The sequence below is a fragment of the Malaclemys terrapin genome, chromosome 3 (assembly GCF_027887155.1).
Source record: "Malaclemys terrapin pileata isolate rMalTer1 chromosome 3, rMalTer1.hap1, whole genome shotgun sequence".
Lineage (NCBI taxonomy): Eukaryota > Metazoa > Chordata > Testudines > Emydidae > Malaclemys > Malaclemys terrapin.
In genome coordinates this window covers 85,026,250-85,043,755 of record NC_071507.1, presented here as the reverse complement: position 1 = coordinate 85,043,755, position 17,506 = coordinate 85,026,250, and the positions used below count along the sequence as shown (strand labels likewise).

The 17,506-nt window shown below is 42.0% G+C and overlaps 1 protein-coding gene across 1 annotated transcript in view; it reads right to left on the bottom strand.

The window, feature by feature from the left end:
- The window catches only part of RPS6KA2 (ribosomal protein S6 kinase A2), a 248,283-nt gene that overhangs the window by 44,548 nt on the left and 186,229 nt on the right, over positions 1–17,506 (bottom strand). The window contains exons 12-14 of the mRNA XM_054021757.1: positions 12,839–12,941; positions 3,888–4,018; positions 1,386–1,511 (exon numbers count right to left, since the gene is read on the bottom strand). Coding sequence (XP_053877732.1) covers positions 1,386–1,511; positions 3,888–4,018; positions 12,839–12,941 — 360 coding nt within the window. The remainder of the gene's footprint in view (positions 1–1,385; positions 1,512–3,887; positions 4,019–12,838; positions 12,942–17,506) is intronic.

Here is a 17,506-nt window from a genome sequence, read left to right as displayed (position 1 = left end):
AACCTCACAAGTTCACACAGAAGTCCACGCTCCTTTTCAGCATATGGTTGTGTACTTAATCAACTGCTACCTCAACAAACTCAATTATCATGAAACTCTCATCTCCCTATCCCACCTGCAAAGACACAATTTATAACAAAACTAAGTTTCAAATCCATTTTGAAACTTAGAAAAGGAAAATATTCAGAAGAAAGGTAATTTGCTGATGTCCCTCATATACTGCAAGTTCAGCAAACATACTCAACTACATACCATAATTTGATTTCAAGTAAATATCCACCTTTACCTTATGTTTATTTATGCACCAGTTTCCACTAGATAATACAGGATCATTGGGCCTGATTCTACTACCCTAAGTCACACTGAGGACTCAGATCTCTCTGGAAATAGTCCCATTGATTTCAGCTTCAAATCACGACCATGCATTATCTCCTTTTCTTGCAGAAAGAACATGTCATTGTCTACTTCTCTGACACATGAGCTTTTTTGTATCTATTTTTCTTCAGGATGTTTAATGTTTGGAACTTTTCCTCCAAAGACAAACCCTCCAGACCATCAGCCATTCCTGTGGGTTTCATCCTCTGCTCTCTCTAATACCTGCATATCCTTTATTTAATACAGGCAACAGATGCTGCAACTTAATACTCCAGATATGACCTTACCAAAGAATTATACAGAGAGACCATTATTTCCTATTAGAAAATAATTCCCTTTTTATACACTCTTGCATCTTGCTGGCTTTCTTTGCTGCAGCTGTGCACTGTGACTTGGTTTTCACAGTATTACTCTACCAAGTGTAAAGTCCTTTGCTTTTTCTTTCATGTCTAACTGAAGTCTATTTAATTAATATTTTAATTCTCTGTTGGATCTCTCCATTGGTCTCCTTTGTGCATTGGTAGTGTGTCTGAATGCCAATGAGACAGAAGGGGCAGGGAATCTGATTAATCATAGGTGCCTATGATAGTGCAGCATATTTCTTTTCCCAAACATCTCTAATTATACTAAGGAAGTGTCATAGTTTAATACACCCTGGAGAATGAGAAACAAAGGTGGTTTGCATTTATAAGGAGTATACTTCACAACATTTTTTTCTTCATTTGGGGGCTATTTCAATTTAGATCCTGTTCAAATCTATTATCTAGGTAGCAGGGAGAGTGGCTGAAATGATTAACAATAATCTAAACCTGACTGAATTGATATTCTGTATGAGAATGAAAGGTCCTTTCCTTCTGCAATTTCATTTGCTGAGGTTAAATCAGAAGGATGAACCTTAAAGGTCAACATCTAATCCTTCTAAAAAACAAATGAGTCAGTGGCCAGATTGATGCCCAATGTAATGGAGCAGCCTTGACCATATATTTGCATCTGCCAGGATGATTTCTTACCTTCACTGCAAACTCTGCTTCTGTTACTTTATGCACACACCTCTTGCATACTGAATAGGAGCCAACACCTATGTCCTCCTTGATCTCATATCCATCTGTAAAATGAATATTGTTCCCATGTAACTGCTGTAGAGAAAGACAAAACAAGGGAAATCAAAAGACAAGCATTATGGAACCATAAAAACAGAAGAATCCTGGCCAGTGACAATAAAGGGACTGCTGAGCTCACCCTCTCCAAACATCTACCAAGGATCCATTGTCCTTAGAAATTATTTAAGTTCAGTTCAATGAAGTTGTGGCCACTTTCTAAATAAATGTATCTCCTTCCTTATTGGTGTTCTTCCTCAGTAAACTACAACTTTCAGGGTAGCAGCCGTGTTAGTCTGTATCCTCAAAAAAACCAGGAGTACTTGAGTACTTAGTTAGTCTCTAAGGTGCCACAAGTACTCCTGTTTTTTTTTAAACTACAACTGTATGTCTAGAAACAATGGCTGAGATGGTTTTAGCCATATGTGGGATTTGGAGATCCAATTCCCATTAGAAATTAATCACGCTCTTTCTCTGGCCCAATGAATAGTTAAGTATTTATACAACGTGGAACAGCTCCAACAGGACAGATTGAGAGACTGACTCAATAGGACGGTGGTTAAGGTAGAGAGATTTGAATCTAGGTCTCCCACGTGCCAAGTGAGTGCCCTAACCACTGAGATATTAGCTGTTCTGGGAGTTGTGTCTGTCTGTTTTGTTTTTCACAGAGAATTCTGAAGTCTCATTTTTGGCCCAATGAGAAATGAAGCCTAATGCTGAATCCTCAAAATGTTTTTCAAAATGGAATTCTTGTTTTTTGGCCAGCCTCAGTAATTGCCTGTGAAGTGTTCTGTGCTACTATTGTACAAAACAAGCTATATAAAAATTATACTGCATTGTATCACACAGAATATTAGCAGGATGAAAGCTGATACCATAAGCAGGGGCACTCACTATGAAGTGCATCAGAAAAGTCCTTGTGTGCAAGACTGCAATATTCACGTGGTCACAGTGCTATTCACTCAAGTGTGTGGAGTTCTTTTAGTTTGCGTGCAAATCTGCACTAATGAGTAAGTGGGCAGAAACAGTCCTTACACACAACTGATACTCTCTTTGCCATTCCCAAAAGAGCCAAGGAGACAGGGCGAGCTCCAAGTTTTTTGCCGCCTTACAAGGCATGTGGGGCGGGGGGACTTGGACCTGTTCTGGGCACCATGAAAAATTATACAAACCTGCCACCCCTGAGTGACCCCATCCTCTGTTGTCCACTCCCAGCTTCTGGCAGTCAGCGGCTAGGACACCCAGAGCATGGGGTTGCATCCCTGACCAACTTGGCTAATAGCCATTGACAGACCTACCCTCTATGAACTTATCTAATTCTTTTTTGAATCCCATTATAGTTTTGGCCTCCACAACATCCCCTGGCAATGAGTTCCACAGGTTGACTGTGTGTCGTGTGAAGGATAAATAGATAAGTCCGAAAATAGGACAGAAAATATCATAATGCCACTATATAAATCCATGGTATGCCCACATCTTGAATACTGCGTGCCATTCTGGTAGATGCATTCAAAAAAGATATATTAGCATTGGACACAGTACAGAGAAGGGCAACAAAAATTATTAGGGGGATGGAACAACTTTCATACAAAGAGAGATTAAAAAGATTGGGACTGTTCATCTTAGAAAGGAGACAACTAAGGGGAGGATATGATGGAGATCTATAAAATCATGAATGGTGGGGAGAAAATGAATAAGGAAGTGTTATTTACCCCATCACATGACACAAGAACCAGGGGTCACCCAATTAAATTAATAGGCAGCAGGTTTAAAAAAAACACGAGGAAGGGTACGTCTTTACAGAATGCACAGTTAACTTATGGAACTCATTGCCAGGAGATGTTGTGAAGGCCAAAATGACAATAGGGTTAAAAAGAATTATATAAGTTCATGGAGTATAAATCCACCAATGGCTATTAACCAAGATGATCAGGGATGTGAATCAGATTCTGTGGTTGTCAGAAGCTGGGACTCAATGACAGGGATTGGATCACTTGATAAATTTCCCTGTTATGTTTATTTCCTCTGAAGCATCTGGCAGCGGTCACTTTTGGAAGACAGGATATTGATCCGGACAGACCACTGGTCTGACCCAGTATGGCCATTCATATGCCCATGAGCCAGCTCATAGTCAGGTATTTAGAAGTGCACTTTGTTTCAGTATTTAAATTGTGTGATTGACATTTTCTTTATGCCAGTAAATAGGAAAGTTGAACGTAAAACTAAAAGCCTTTGGAATATCTTTCTTTTTGCACCTTCTGCCGGCTGTATGTAAATAGACTAGGGTGGATAAACTGCGGGCTGTATGTAAATAGACATGGGATGGATAATCTGATTGACTGATGTAGTTTAAAATGTACTATGTGGCTATATATCTGCTCATCAAATGTGAAGTATAATGCAAAGTGTCAGTACCTGCACAATTGGATGAACTGTGATTTTGTGCAAATCTGGCTGTGAAGGCTCTTGCACCAAGCTGGATGCAATGAAGCTGAATCCTCTAAAAAGATGATGAGCATTGGCACTGGGAGGAACACCAGGGGAATCTGCAGAAGAAACGAGGGTATGACTACATGAGACACCTAGAGATCAGAAGGTGAGTAATGGTACAACATTTGCAGCAATGAAGGTCACCACTACCATCCAACAGCAAGCCCTACTAAATTAGCAGTCACACTCTCATAGTCTCCGTCATTATCTCAAGACTCTGATATGCATGAATCACCTCCTCTCGCCCTGTATCTGAACACAGAGGGGAACATCCATGCATGGATCTCCCCTCTCCTGCACATCAGTCTTGTTGCACAGCAGTTTCCACAGCCAGGGCCGGCTTTAGGAAGTGCGGGGCCCGATTTGAACAGTTTCGATGGGGCCCCGGCAGGGATGACTAAAAAAAAAAAAAAAAAAAACACATAAAAAAAACACGTGGGGCTTGTACCCACCGGGCGGCGCTCCTAGTCTTCGGCGGTGGGTCCTTCACTCGCTCCGGGTCTTCGACGGCACTGAAGGACCTGCTGCCGAAGACCCGGAGCGAGTGAAGGACCTGCCGCTGAAGTGCCGCTGAAGACTTGGAGTGCCGCCGGCTGAGTTAAAATTAAAAAGGAGCCTCTAGCCCGGGAAGGGATTCTCGGCCACTTGCCCCCACCCCGGCAGCCCAGCCACTGGGTGCGGGGCCCTCTTAGGCGCGGGGCCCAATTCGGGGGAATTGGTGGAATTGGCCTAAAGCCGGCCCTGTCCACAGCACCATTACAACAGAGGGCACTCCACAAGTCTGGGGTCCATGCAGAGAGGGAAGGGGCTGGGCAGGCTGGGAGAAAGAGTGGGCAGATTGGGGGCTCTGTTCTCCCTTTGGCCTTGTGGAGATTCCCCAGGGGAAAAAAATACAACCGACGGCTAGAAAGTAGAACTCCTATTTTATGAACTAATTGGGAACTGAATTCAGAAAATCGAACAGTTCATAAAATTGAACATCTAAAATTAGAGTAGGTATGGTGCATAAGTAGGAGGGTGGCGGACTGCTTGGCTTTCTTCTTGTCCTTCAGTCCAAGGCACTGAAGCCATTGGAATGTGAAGGGATGTCAATGTGTTCTTCATCAACATCACTATTGTTACGGAGGTTCTTTATTCCTGGCCGTGAAAAGTGGTTCATATAAGATGGTTGTTTGTAAGATTGATGTTTGTGAAATCGAGGTTCTACTGAATTATTTCCCCCTCTCTCCCCTGTCCCCGGAGCCCTGCTCTGAGGCCTGGGAATTGCCACGACCAGAAGGAGTGTAGAGAAGCATGAACGGAGATGTGTTGTCTGGGTCAGGGCAGTGGGGAGAAACCACAGGTCTGGAGCAATGGCAGATGTATGGTGCCTCTGCACAGCTGGTTCCCGGCCTGGTTGAAATCTAGCAGGTTTAGGGGTGGGAGCAGTCGCCTATTCCATGTGGGAATGGGGGGGAGGGAGAGCATGTAGGGTTGCCCCTGGATAGACCAACTGGACCAACTACTCTGAAGGGATCATCAGGGATATTTCTTTCCCTTAAGATCCTCTCTCATTGTAAAGCCCATGGAAGGGGGTGATCTGGGTCTTAAAAAGTTTAAATCCTTCTGCCCTTTGAGTCACACACCCATACAACATTCTCTGGTAGCCAGCCCAAGAATTAACCTGACATAGCAAGGAAAATAAGAGTTACATTGTATTTATCATTTTTAAAATGAACACTTATAAACATTTTTAAACAAAGCAAATAACAGGGCTCAGTAATAGCTACTGGTACCATCCCTGGATTTTAACTAGATGGGTATTCTAAAACCCATGCTACTTATTTTTTCCCCTTTCATTGTTTTTCTGATGCTTCCTCCAGTTACAAAGCAAGCATTTTTCTACAAAAAGGTCAAGGAGCTAAACCTTCCTTATTAAAGTACCTCCTGGTAGAAAACTTGTAGGACATCCAGTTTCACCTGAGCAAAGAGCGTACATCCCCCTAGGGCCAGGTATACAACTCTTGATTCTTGCGTGCAACCTCTGTTGACATCAATAGCGATGTTAATTGATGTCAATGGGCCTGGCATGCACAGTTGTCCATGGTCCTTAGTGCCCTGGAATTACCCAGCAAGGTAAACATTTCCCAAAGAAATGCAGTAAGAATAATGAATAGAGAAAGAGATGCTCTAAACAGTTCTTCTGAGGCCAGCATATGACAAACATGTTAAGAGGAAATGATCTGCCCCACACTGTAGAGGTTAGTGCAGCCAAGGTTGTAGCTGGTACGTACTTCATCAGGGATCATTCTTAGCTTTGACATGAATTAGAAATAAACACACTGAGTCAGACCCATCTCCAGAGCGTCAGAAAGATCATGTTTGTTTGTTAAAATTATCTGAGCTGGCTGTTCATCTCTCAGCATATTGGAGAGTTCTCTCTTTCCAAAAGCTCACACTGAATCACCAGGCCTCATGCAAAATCAGATGCTGCACTGGCATATGCTTCACATCAGTTTTACAAGCCTGGCTAATAAAAAAGTAGGAATGAACATTTTGGTGTAGGGACAGGCCCAAATCAAAACCAAATCTGAACACACTTGAACTTTAGGAAAACTCAGCTCCTGCTCCAAACTCTATGACCCCAGTGCCTTTCTACTTAAAAGCTAACTACTAATCCACAGCCAATTTCTTCATCGACAACTGCACTAATTATTTTGTTTCCAACATCAAAAGTTGACCACAACTAGCTAGTATGTCTATAAACATGATTTAATCTGTCCACACTGAGTCTCTCAAATGCACATTGATCTCTCAAACTAAAAAAAAAAAAAAAAAATCATTTTGCACTTCTATAGCATCTTTCATAAGAAGATCTCAAAGTACTTTACAAATATCAATTAACTGAGTTTCACAATACTACTTGGGAGGTAAGCATTGTTATCCTTGTTTTACAGATAGAGAAACAGATACGGAGATGAAATGACAATGTCACACAGGATATCTGGCTCACAACAGAAACCAGGAATCCTGACTCCTTGTTGTCTGTTCTCTTCTAGACCACACAAAACAACTTCTGATGTAGCAAATTATTCAACTGGTAAGTTATTGGGGCCAAAACTGATATGTAAATATTTTCCAGACTGGAGAACTTGTTCAGAATGTAAAACAACAGGTTATGCTTGTACTTTGTTTTTATTTCTCTCTGGCACCCTCAATAAAACTCAGCAACAGAATTATCATGACCAAGGTATAGGCCATCTTTACAGCACTGTCTGTTTGAGTTTGTCATTAGTGACAGGGTGGATAATTCTCAGGTCCGAATCATGACAGAAAGGAAACAATAAAACATGCGCCTGTTTGACCCCATTAGACATACAATGTGCTCCTATGATTATGGCAGTTTCTGTATAATATACTCCTCCAAGTGTAGATCTACACAGCCAAGCAGTGAGAGGGAGACCCTGGCACACATTTATGTAGCGTTTGTCAGGCTGCAGCCCCTTTTTTCTGCCTCCTCCAGAAGTTTTGGCTGCACTTTCTCCTACACCTCCTTGTATGTGCACAGCTCATCCATGGCCCAGCAAAATCGTGAGGCCTCCTTGTCAACCTCTCCTCCTGGTGCTGGTCAAAATGGCCATCCAGCAGACCAGAAGGAAGAAGTTTGATCAGGGTGGGGAGTAGAGAGGCTGCTCTAAGACTGTGGGGCCTCTTTCCATTCTTTTGTTGCTTCATGTCTCTGAGTGATGTCCACTGGCTCCTTGTATTCCTTGGAGGAGTGGTGGATGCTATTCTCTGCTTGATGTCCCCCTCTGGAGCCCTCATTTTGGCCCTATGAGCTTGACTCCTGTCCCTGCATTCTCCTTTTTTATCCCTCGAACTAAGTTGTGGTCTGGGCTTTGTGGTTCCTCCACCTTGGCTCAGGGGGAGGGCCTTTAGTTTTGAGTGGGCCTACGCCTTCCCCTCCTAATACCTGCAGTAGGTGCACAGCCAGCTGGTTCTTTAACAGACACCACAGTATGCTGCTGTAGATGATTCACACTAATTTGGGGATCAGAGTGTTCATAAAAGCAAAGAATTCACCTAAACATTGGTTTGGACACAAGTATAATGGAGGCGGGCCCTGTCCAACCTTCACTACATTGTTTTTTCATTTCATCATTGACGTATGAATTCACACAGTGCAGCACTTGAAGAACTCTGTAATATAATTTTATTATATAGGTTCTTAGAAAGTGGCACTCTTCAAAGCCCACCCCCGGGGTAATCAATTATTTTTTGTCAAGGTCCAAATTTCTTGGTCAAGGTATAGCCAAGGTCCAGACTTCAGAGAAAATAATAAAAAAATAATGATAATAAGTAAATAAAAAAATTTGGGGGTCCATTCAAAAGCATCTGGGGGTACAGATTTGGCCCACGATCTGCCTATTGACTACTCCTGGCCTACCCTATTGCACTTAAGCAGACAATACCCAATGCTTATTATACTTTTTAAATTCACATACACAAATATTTATCTGAAACTCTTTAATTCTAAGCAACCTCATATTGCACAAATCACTTATCCAGCAAAAATCCATTACCACAAAATCACACTTGTCCAAGTATTTTTGATGTCCACAAAACATTTAGGACAAATTATATATTTATGCTGCAGGAAGGTAGCAAGTAGACACCACTTTATTGTAGGGAATAACCCGGATCCTAATGGATACATATCAATGACAAGAAACTACAAATATGAACAGTAAGACAGGGTAGGCCCACTGCTTAGTGAAGAGGGAGAAACAGTAACAGGAATCTTGGAAATGGCAGAGATGCTTAATGACTTCTTTGTTTCGGTCTTCACCGAGAAGTCTGAAGGAATGCCTAACATAGTGAATACTAATGGGAAGGGGGTAGGTTTAGCGGATAAAATAAAAAAAGAACAAGTTAAAAATCACTTAGAAAAGTTAGATGCCTGCAAGTCACCCGGGCCTGATGAAATGCATCCTAGAATACTCAAGGAGCTAATAGAGGAGGTATCTGAGCCTCTAGCTATTATCTTTGGAAAGTCATGGGAGACGGGAGAGATTCCAGAAGACTGGAAAAGGGCAAATATAGTGCCCATCTATAAAAAGGGAAATAAAAACAACCCAGGTAACTACAGACCAGTTAGTTTAACTTCTGTGCCAGGGAAGATAATGGAGCAAGTAATTAAGGAAATCATCTGCAAACACTTGGAAGGTGGTAAGGTGATAGGGAACAGCCAGCATGGATTTGTGAAGAACAAATCATGTCAAACCAATCTGATAGCTTTCTTTGATAGGATAACGAGCCTTGTGGATAAGGGTGAAGCGGTGGATGTGGTATACCTAGACTTTAGTAAGGCATTTGATACGGTCTCACATGATATTCTTATCGATAAACTAGACAAATACAAATTAGATGGGGCTACTATAAGGTGGGTGCATAACTGGCTGGATAACCGTACTCAGAGAGTTGTTATTAATGGTTCCCAATCCTGCTGGAAAGGCGTAACGAGTGGGGTACCGCAGGGGTCTGTTTTGGGACCGGCTCTGTTCAATATCTTCATCAATGACTTAGATATTGGCATAGAAAGTACGCTTATTAAGTTTGCAGATGATACCAAACTGGGAGGGATTGCAACTACTTTGGAGGACAGGGTCATAATTCAAAATGATCTGGACAAATTGGAGAAATGGTCTGAGTTAAACAGGATGAAGTTTAACAAAGACAAATGCAAAGTGCTCCACTTAGGAAGGAAAAATCAATTTCACACATACAGAATGGGAAAAGACTGTCTAGGAAGGAGTACGGCAGAAAGGGATCTAGGGGTTATAGTGGACCACAAGCTAAATATGAGTCAACAGTGTGATGCTGTTGCAAAAAAAGCAAACATGATTCTGGGATGCATTAACAGGTGTGTTGTGAGCAAGACACGAGAAGTCATTCTTCCGCTCTACTCTGCTCTGGTTAGGCCTCAGCTGGAGTATTGTGTCCAGTTCTGGGCGCCGCATTTTAAAAAAGATGTGGAGAAATTGGAAAGGGTCCAAAGAAGAGCAACAAGAATGATTAAAGGTCTTGAGAACATGACCTATGAAGGAAGGCTGAAAGAACTGGGTTTGTTTAGTTTGGAAAAGAGAAGACTGAGAGGGGACATGATAGCAGTTTTCAGGTATCTAAAAGGGTGTCATAAGGAGGAGGGAGAGAACTTGTTCACCTTAGCCTCTAAGGATAGAACCAGAAACAATGGGTTTAAACTGCAGCAAGGGAGGTCTAGGTTGGACATTAGGAAAAAGTTCCTAACTGTCAGGGTGGTTAAACACTGGAACAAATTGCCTAGGGAGGTTGTGGAATCTCCGTCTCTGGAGATATTTAAGAGTAGGTTAGATAAATGTCTATCAGGGATGGTCTAGACAGTATTTGGTCCTGCCATGCGGGCAGGGGACTGGACTCGATGACCTCTCGAGGTCCCTTCCAGTCCTATAATCTATGAATCTATGAATCAAACACTAGGCTTCTGTAATATAATTCCACTTATGCTAGAACATAATCAATCATTAAATTAAGATACAGTTATTATGATTAATTGTGAATAGAAGGCAAAAATTACATTACAGTAAAAGGGTGACATAATGACCCACAACACAGAAGCTTCATAATAAACATAATAAACCACAACGGAGAAGCTTAATTGGTTTACAGTTTCAACAGACCCATAGGATGTACGGGAACCATGGGATTGTTCACTGTTTCCTTTTCTTTTTCTTAACAAAATAAATAATTTCAATGGAAAACTATTTGTTAGGAAAGATATGGTGCTGGGACAAGGACTACTGTAGATGGGCCTGATTTTTATTTATATGGCAGCCCCTTTACCCTGCTCTGGAAGTGTAAGGGGGGGGGGGTCTTAAAGTGGCAACAGATCACATTTACACCCATTTTAAAATTATTGGGCCTGATTCTTATTTAGACATCTAAATGAATCTCTGCAAATGAAGGTGTGACTGTAGCGTGTGTAGGCATATGTACACTAGCTTTAATCTAGCTACCGAAGGTAACAAGAATAGTGAAGATGTAGCGGCACAGGTTTCAGCGTGGGCTAGCAACCGGAGTATGTACCCAGGTTCCCTGGCGGGACTGTACCGGTGCAGCTGGCCCATGCTGAAGTCTGTCCTGCCATGACTTCACTACTATTGTTACCTGTGCTAGATAGATTAAAGCCAGCATTGGTATGCCTTCCTGTGCTGTAATCACTTGTGCCCTGGCAGTGGAAGAGGGTCTTAATGCAAATGGGGCTCAGGCCAAATAATTTAAAAAAGAGTCCTCATGTAAGTCTGTTTTGCACAAAATATCAAACTGAATCTGACAGTTAATGATCAGAAAATACCTGTGAAAAGAAACATATGTAGTATTAACTATGTAATTCTGTTCATCAGCACACTCGGGCAGACCGTGGTTTTCATGCCAATAAAACTGGCAAAGTGTGAACCCCAAAAGCATTTAGATGTCCAAATGTGTCTCTCACCTTCTTCAAACTAATTGCCAGACCACAAATCTCACAAGAACAGACTAGCTTGTGAAGTTTCCAGCATTTCACAGATGTGCCTCCAGGTTCCATAGAGATCTGAATTAAATGTACAAATAGTGGTGTAAAAATGTCTGGTACCCTACAGGGGACGCATCTCTCCCTGTGCCTGCAACAGCCCTCAAGAGCCTGACCATAGCAAAAAATTAGGAAGTGTAAAGGGGTGATCAAAATAAAGTGTTACAAGCATTTTTCACACCGTGAAAAGTTTGAGTCAAGCTTTGGGTGAAGGTCTGAATTATTTTTAAGAGCGAGGCCTTAGGCAAAACCACAATCAGCCTGAACCAAAACTATGGGAAAGTTCAGCTTTGGGTCCAAGTGCCATGATCCATCTCTAGTGGTTTTATTCTTAACAGAACTGATTCACTTGTTTCTTATAATTCTGAGACAAGCTTGGGGTTGAAGCTTGAAGCCAGAGGCTGCAATTTTATTCTAATACTTAACATTATCTATAGCACTTACCATCTTCAAAGGGCTTTACAAACAATAAAAAGTAACTCTTTGCACTGGTGGGGCACATAGTTAAGTATTATTGTGTCCATTTTGCAGATGGGGAAACTGTGGCAGAGTGGTTAAATGATTTGTCCAGGGTCACAGAGAGTCAGTGTTGCAGCTGGGATTGGTGCTTAGGAGGTTACTGGTACCACTGTTGTCTGTTCAAAAGACTGACCCACAAGGGTAACAACTGCCTGGCATATGTTATCGCTAGTCTGAAGTGGAAATTATGAATAAAAATAGGAACAACAGTCCCATCTGGAGCATTTATTGGTCATTAACCAGCTGGATGTTATGAGCCGAATTCTCTGCAGGCATAAATCCACTGGCTTCACTGGAGTTTTGCCAGCAGAGAATTTGCCTCTCCATCAGGGTTACCATTCATCAAGTTCCACTGGTCAGAGTGTTCTAGGGCATTTCACAATTAAATCAGACAGAAGTGTAACACAGTTACATACTAACTTGCACAGTGGCCAAATCCTTTGAAATTGTTGTCATTTAAAACAGTTACAATTATTTAACCTAACCAAAAAAATAAAAATAAAAAAATCAAATAATAAAAACTGCAATTTTTCTTTAGTTTCGGTAATATCAGGCACCTTTCCTTTCTGGATGACATACCCAATGACAAGTTGGAGAAGTAACTATGGGCTTGTTCCTGAGAAATGCTGAGCACTCACAGCTTCCTGCTGGCTTGACCCGACAAGGCCCACTGATTCCACAAATGATCAGGCCTATTGACTTCAGTGGGGGTGGAGCTATTAACTGAAAATATCCATCACTTCTGTTCCATCTCATGATTGATGCTAACCTGTAGGGGTCCGTGATGTGAACTCCGGGTCAAAATGAAACGTGTCTTCTGGCCGTCCCACCGCTGGTTTAAAAGGTGGCTTGATTTCTTTTCTATATAGTTTCTACGAGAACAATGATAGAGAACAATCAATGATATAACATCCCATAGCAGCAGTCAGGTCCAAGTGCAGGATCACACACTTCTTTAGCATGTCCTCTGTCAGGAGAACTATGTGCCACACTGGCAGGGAGTGATATACTTGAGGATGCAGCAGCTGCTTCTGCTGATTATATCTATGTCCTACTAAGTCTTTGCCATTTTTAATTATTATGACCCAGGGTCTATACAAAATGCACCCTTTAGCTACAGAAGGGCACAAAATTTCAAGCTAGGTGTGCACCTGGGAATTGGCTGCTTTTCCAGGCTGTGCCAGAGGGTTTTCTGGGGAGGCAGTGTGTAGGTTTGCAGACAGTTTCAAGTGGCTGGTGATGGGACATTAGATGGGGAGAGCTCTGAGTTATTACAGAGAATTCTTTCCCAGGTATCTGCCTGGTGGATCTTGCCCACATGCTCATGGTTTAACAGATTGCCATATTTGGGATCAGGAAGGAATTTTCCCCTGGGGTTTTCGCCTTCCTCTGCAGCATGGGGCATTGGTCACTTGCTGGTTTAAACTAGAGTAAATGGTGGATTCTCTGTAACTTGACGTCTTTAAACCAGGGGTTGGCAACCTATCAGAAGTGGTGTGCCGAGTCTTCATTTATTCACCCTAATTTAAGGTTTTGCGTGCCAGTAATACATTTTAAACTTTTTAGAAGGTCTCTTTCTATAAGTCTAGAATATATAAACTATTGTTGTACGTAAAGTAAATAAGGTTTTTAAAATGTTTAAGAAGCTTCATTTAAAATTAAATTAAAATGCAGAGCCCCTGGACCGGTGGCCAGGACCCGGGCAGTGTGAGTGCCACTGAAAATCAGCGTGCGCCTTTGGCACGTGTGCCATAGGATGTCTACCCCTGCTTTAAACCATGATTTGAAGACTTCAGTAACTCAGCCTGAGGTTAAGATCTATTACAGGAGTGGGTGCGTGAGGTTCTATGGCTTGCAATGTGCAGGAGGTCGTGATCATGATGGTCCTTTCTGACCTTAAATTCTATGCGTCTATGAATTTGCAGATGACAGTAGGAACCAAGCATTCGTGGCCTTTATTAGGTGGCCCTGAGGGAAATAACACTTTGTTATTAGTATTTATTATTTGGTAAGAACCAACAACGTGTGTGATGCCATACAAGACAAAATAGAGACAGTTGCTGCCGCAAACTGCTTACAGTCTAAACAGACGACAAGTTGGTGTCTTGTCATTTGTCATGACTGGAAAAGAAAGAGGGTATGTGAACTGGCTAGGAAAATCACAGGGAAGATGAGAACTTGCCAAAGAGAGATAGCAAGAGGATTCTGCAGATGGGTGGAGGAGTCTGGTTAAGGCACTTGCAGGTGAAACAAGGGATAATACTAGGGATTGGGGGACGGCATGTACAGATAAGAATTCCTGTGTAGGTGTGCTTGTGTTGGAGAGGGAGGGAGCACATATGGAAGACTACACTTGTAACCAGTAATAATAGTATTTTGCACCCCATACCACTTTCCACCCAAATATCTCATAGATGTTTTCCAAACATTAATGACTTAAGCCTCACAATACTCCCATGCAATGGGTAATTATATCAATTTGATAGATAAGTAAACTGAGGAACAAAGTTTTTGGGTGTGATCCAAAGCCCACTGACATAAATAGAAAGACTCCTATTGATTTCAATGGGCTTTGGGTCAGATCCTCTATGAGCTAACCAAGACCACATATTTCAGAGTAGCAGCCGTGTTAGTCTGTATTCGCCAAAAGAAGAACAAGACCACATAGTGTGCTTTATGCCAGTACTGGGAAAAGAGCTTCGATTTGACTCCTTGCCCTTTATTTTCATCACTAGACCATATTCCCTCTTCTATCAGCATTGCTATCTTCTGGCGTCAAAGGGCTGATCTGATTAAAACAAAACACCCTCAATAATTAATATGTTTAAGCACAAATATAATGTTTGTATTAACCTTCAAGCCACAATAAGAGCTGAGAGTTCATCTTCATTAGTGTTTGGAAAGAATATTTTAAGCTAACTCTTAAGAAATAAAACAACTTCATAAATTAGCTGATTTTTCAAAAGATTTAATGGAGCTGATCACATGCTTTCCCCACTCTTCACATGCAGGAAGATTCTCCTTAATGTATGGTTTCTGTAATGGATGAATTACTCTAATATATGGCATGTGTTATTTATGCTATATAGGCGGCGGGAAAATTCAGTTTGCTTCCTTAGCCAAAGAAAGGATTTCATTACATGCGTCTCAGTCTTTTATTGTCTGTTTATTCTTTTTCCTCTCAAATAAATAAAAAAACTTCAAAAAAGAACTCTCATGTTGGCCTGTCACAGAAAGATATAATTGACTAATGTTAGAAATCATGGTGAATTACACAGAACCATGTAGAGTTACTAGCTGTGTAAAGAGATTTTATTGTCTTCCTTGGATTCAGGGTGATGTAACAACTTCAATGTGTCACAATAAAAGGAAGTTATTTACCTTGCTGTAACTGGAGTTCTTTGAGATGTGTGGTCCCTATCTGTATTCCATGGTGGTTATGCATGCACTCCATGTGCCTGAGACTGGAGAATTCTTTCAATTAGCAACTGTTAGTCCATGTCTGTGCCCCTGCTCGCTTCAAACGCCACTCTGAGGGTGTAAGGGGCAGGGTAGACTGCCTCCCTTGTTCCTTTTCTATTGCAAATCTAGTCATGATTGAAGCAGAGGGGAAGGAGAGCTAGTAGCGGAACACAGATGGGGACCATGTATCTTAGCGAATTCCAATTATAACAAGGCAAGTAACTTCTCTTTCTTCTTTGAGTGCTAGTTGCTATGTGTATGTCACTGTGAGTGACTAACAAGCAATATTCCCAAAGATGCAAAGGTTGGATCTGGGTCCACTGGCAGTGCCAACAGATCCGTGGATAGGAAACCAGGGCTAGTGAACTGGGTGGGGATAGACTTCTTCCAGAGTCCTGGATTCCCACAGGCATTTGTATCTCTCTGATGAGATTCAGTCCTGATAATAAGGGAAATTGTAGATCTGGGAGGTCAAAGATATAGTCCATAGTGGTATAAATCACCTGCACCGTTGGAGGTTGTGTCTTGTCACTCTGTGCCACCTTAGTAGGCATAGATGACGGTTCCTTATGTGGCCATGATGGTACCACTGGTGATTGAGTCTCCATCTGCGGAGTTTTCGACAGTACCGGTGGTTCCTTGTCCTTCTTGTCCCAGTGCTTCATTTTAGGTGGCACCACAGTCAGTGTCCAAGTTGATGCAGATGCTGATACAGAAGAAATCTTGCTCCTATGAGTCTTTTGAAGAGGCCATTAAGTTTTAGGAGGGCCTCAGGTGCTTTGAATTGAGCGTAAAGGCTCACCTGACTTGTAGAAGGTTGGGGAGGGATCTCTCCTCTTTGAGGGTCTAAAAGTGGATCTGCTTTGACATCTGTGAGAGTGCCCCTTATTCTCATAAGGAGGCCCCAACCAAAAAGTCTTTCCCACTCCTGTCTCCACTCTGGAGTCAGACATAGTACTCAAGAGAGTGCTTCTTGCTGACCCTGGCCAATGTGTAAGGTGCTTCCAAAGCTGAAGTTCTCATGCTTGCCACGTTTGGTTGGGAAAAGAGTGGCAGGTACTGCACTTAGCAGAGATTTGAGCATCTCTGAGGCAGCAGAGGGAACCCTGGTGGCTGTTGCTAACTGAACAGGAGTGGGGGCAGGAGACACAGTTTTTGAAGTCCGATATGTTGAGCAAAATCTAAGTACCCCGCCAAGTGACTAGGAGAGTTCCCAGGGTGGGGATTCTAACACTGGGTAACTTGGGAGCTATAAAACACTAACTAACAATTAAAAATCCCCGAGAACAGCATAACTTGAATATTTACAGGAGAAGAGAACGATCAGCTCTGGACACTGGAGATTCCAACCCAGGCCATGCAGCAGTAAGAAAGAACTGGAGAGGTGGTTGGTCTGCCCTGCCCCTTATGCTCTTGGTGTGGAGCCCGAGGAGGGCAGAGGTGCTGTCCTGGAACAAGAGACTTACAAGAATTCTCCAGTCTCAGGTGCATCGAACACATGCATACCCACAGTGGAATACACATAGGGATTAGCACTCAAAGAAAAAAAAAAGAGAGATATACTCAGGCATACAGGTTTGGATAAGCATCCAAGCTTCTGTATGTTTATCAAATCCCCAAACGTTTTGAGGCTCTGACAATTATTATAGTCAGATTAATTCACATCTAATCACCAGAATGCATATAGAGACCTCTGACAGTTTGAGGACTCTTTGCTTCTAGAACTCCAGTTTGTTTGGAGAATTAACCCTGACATTTTTTGCAATTACCTATTTCATATTTCCGACACTAGGCTAGGAAACCTGTCAAGAATTTGCTTAGTTTGACAGGATAAAAAATTATATTCTGTAATTGAGGTTCTATTGCATCTGAACATATCTGCTATATAGAGATGCTTTTTGTACAGAGCTTAATATTGGAGCTAGTCAGGAATTTTCTGTCGAAATATTTTTTTGACAGAAAATGCAGTTTCTGC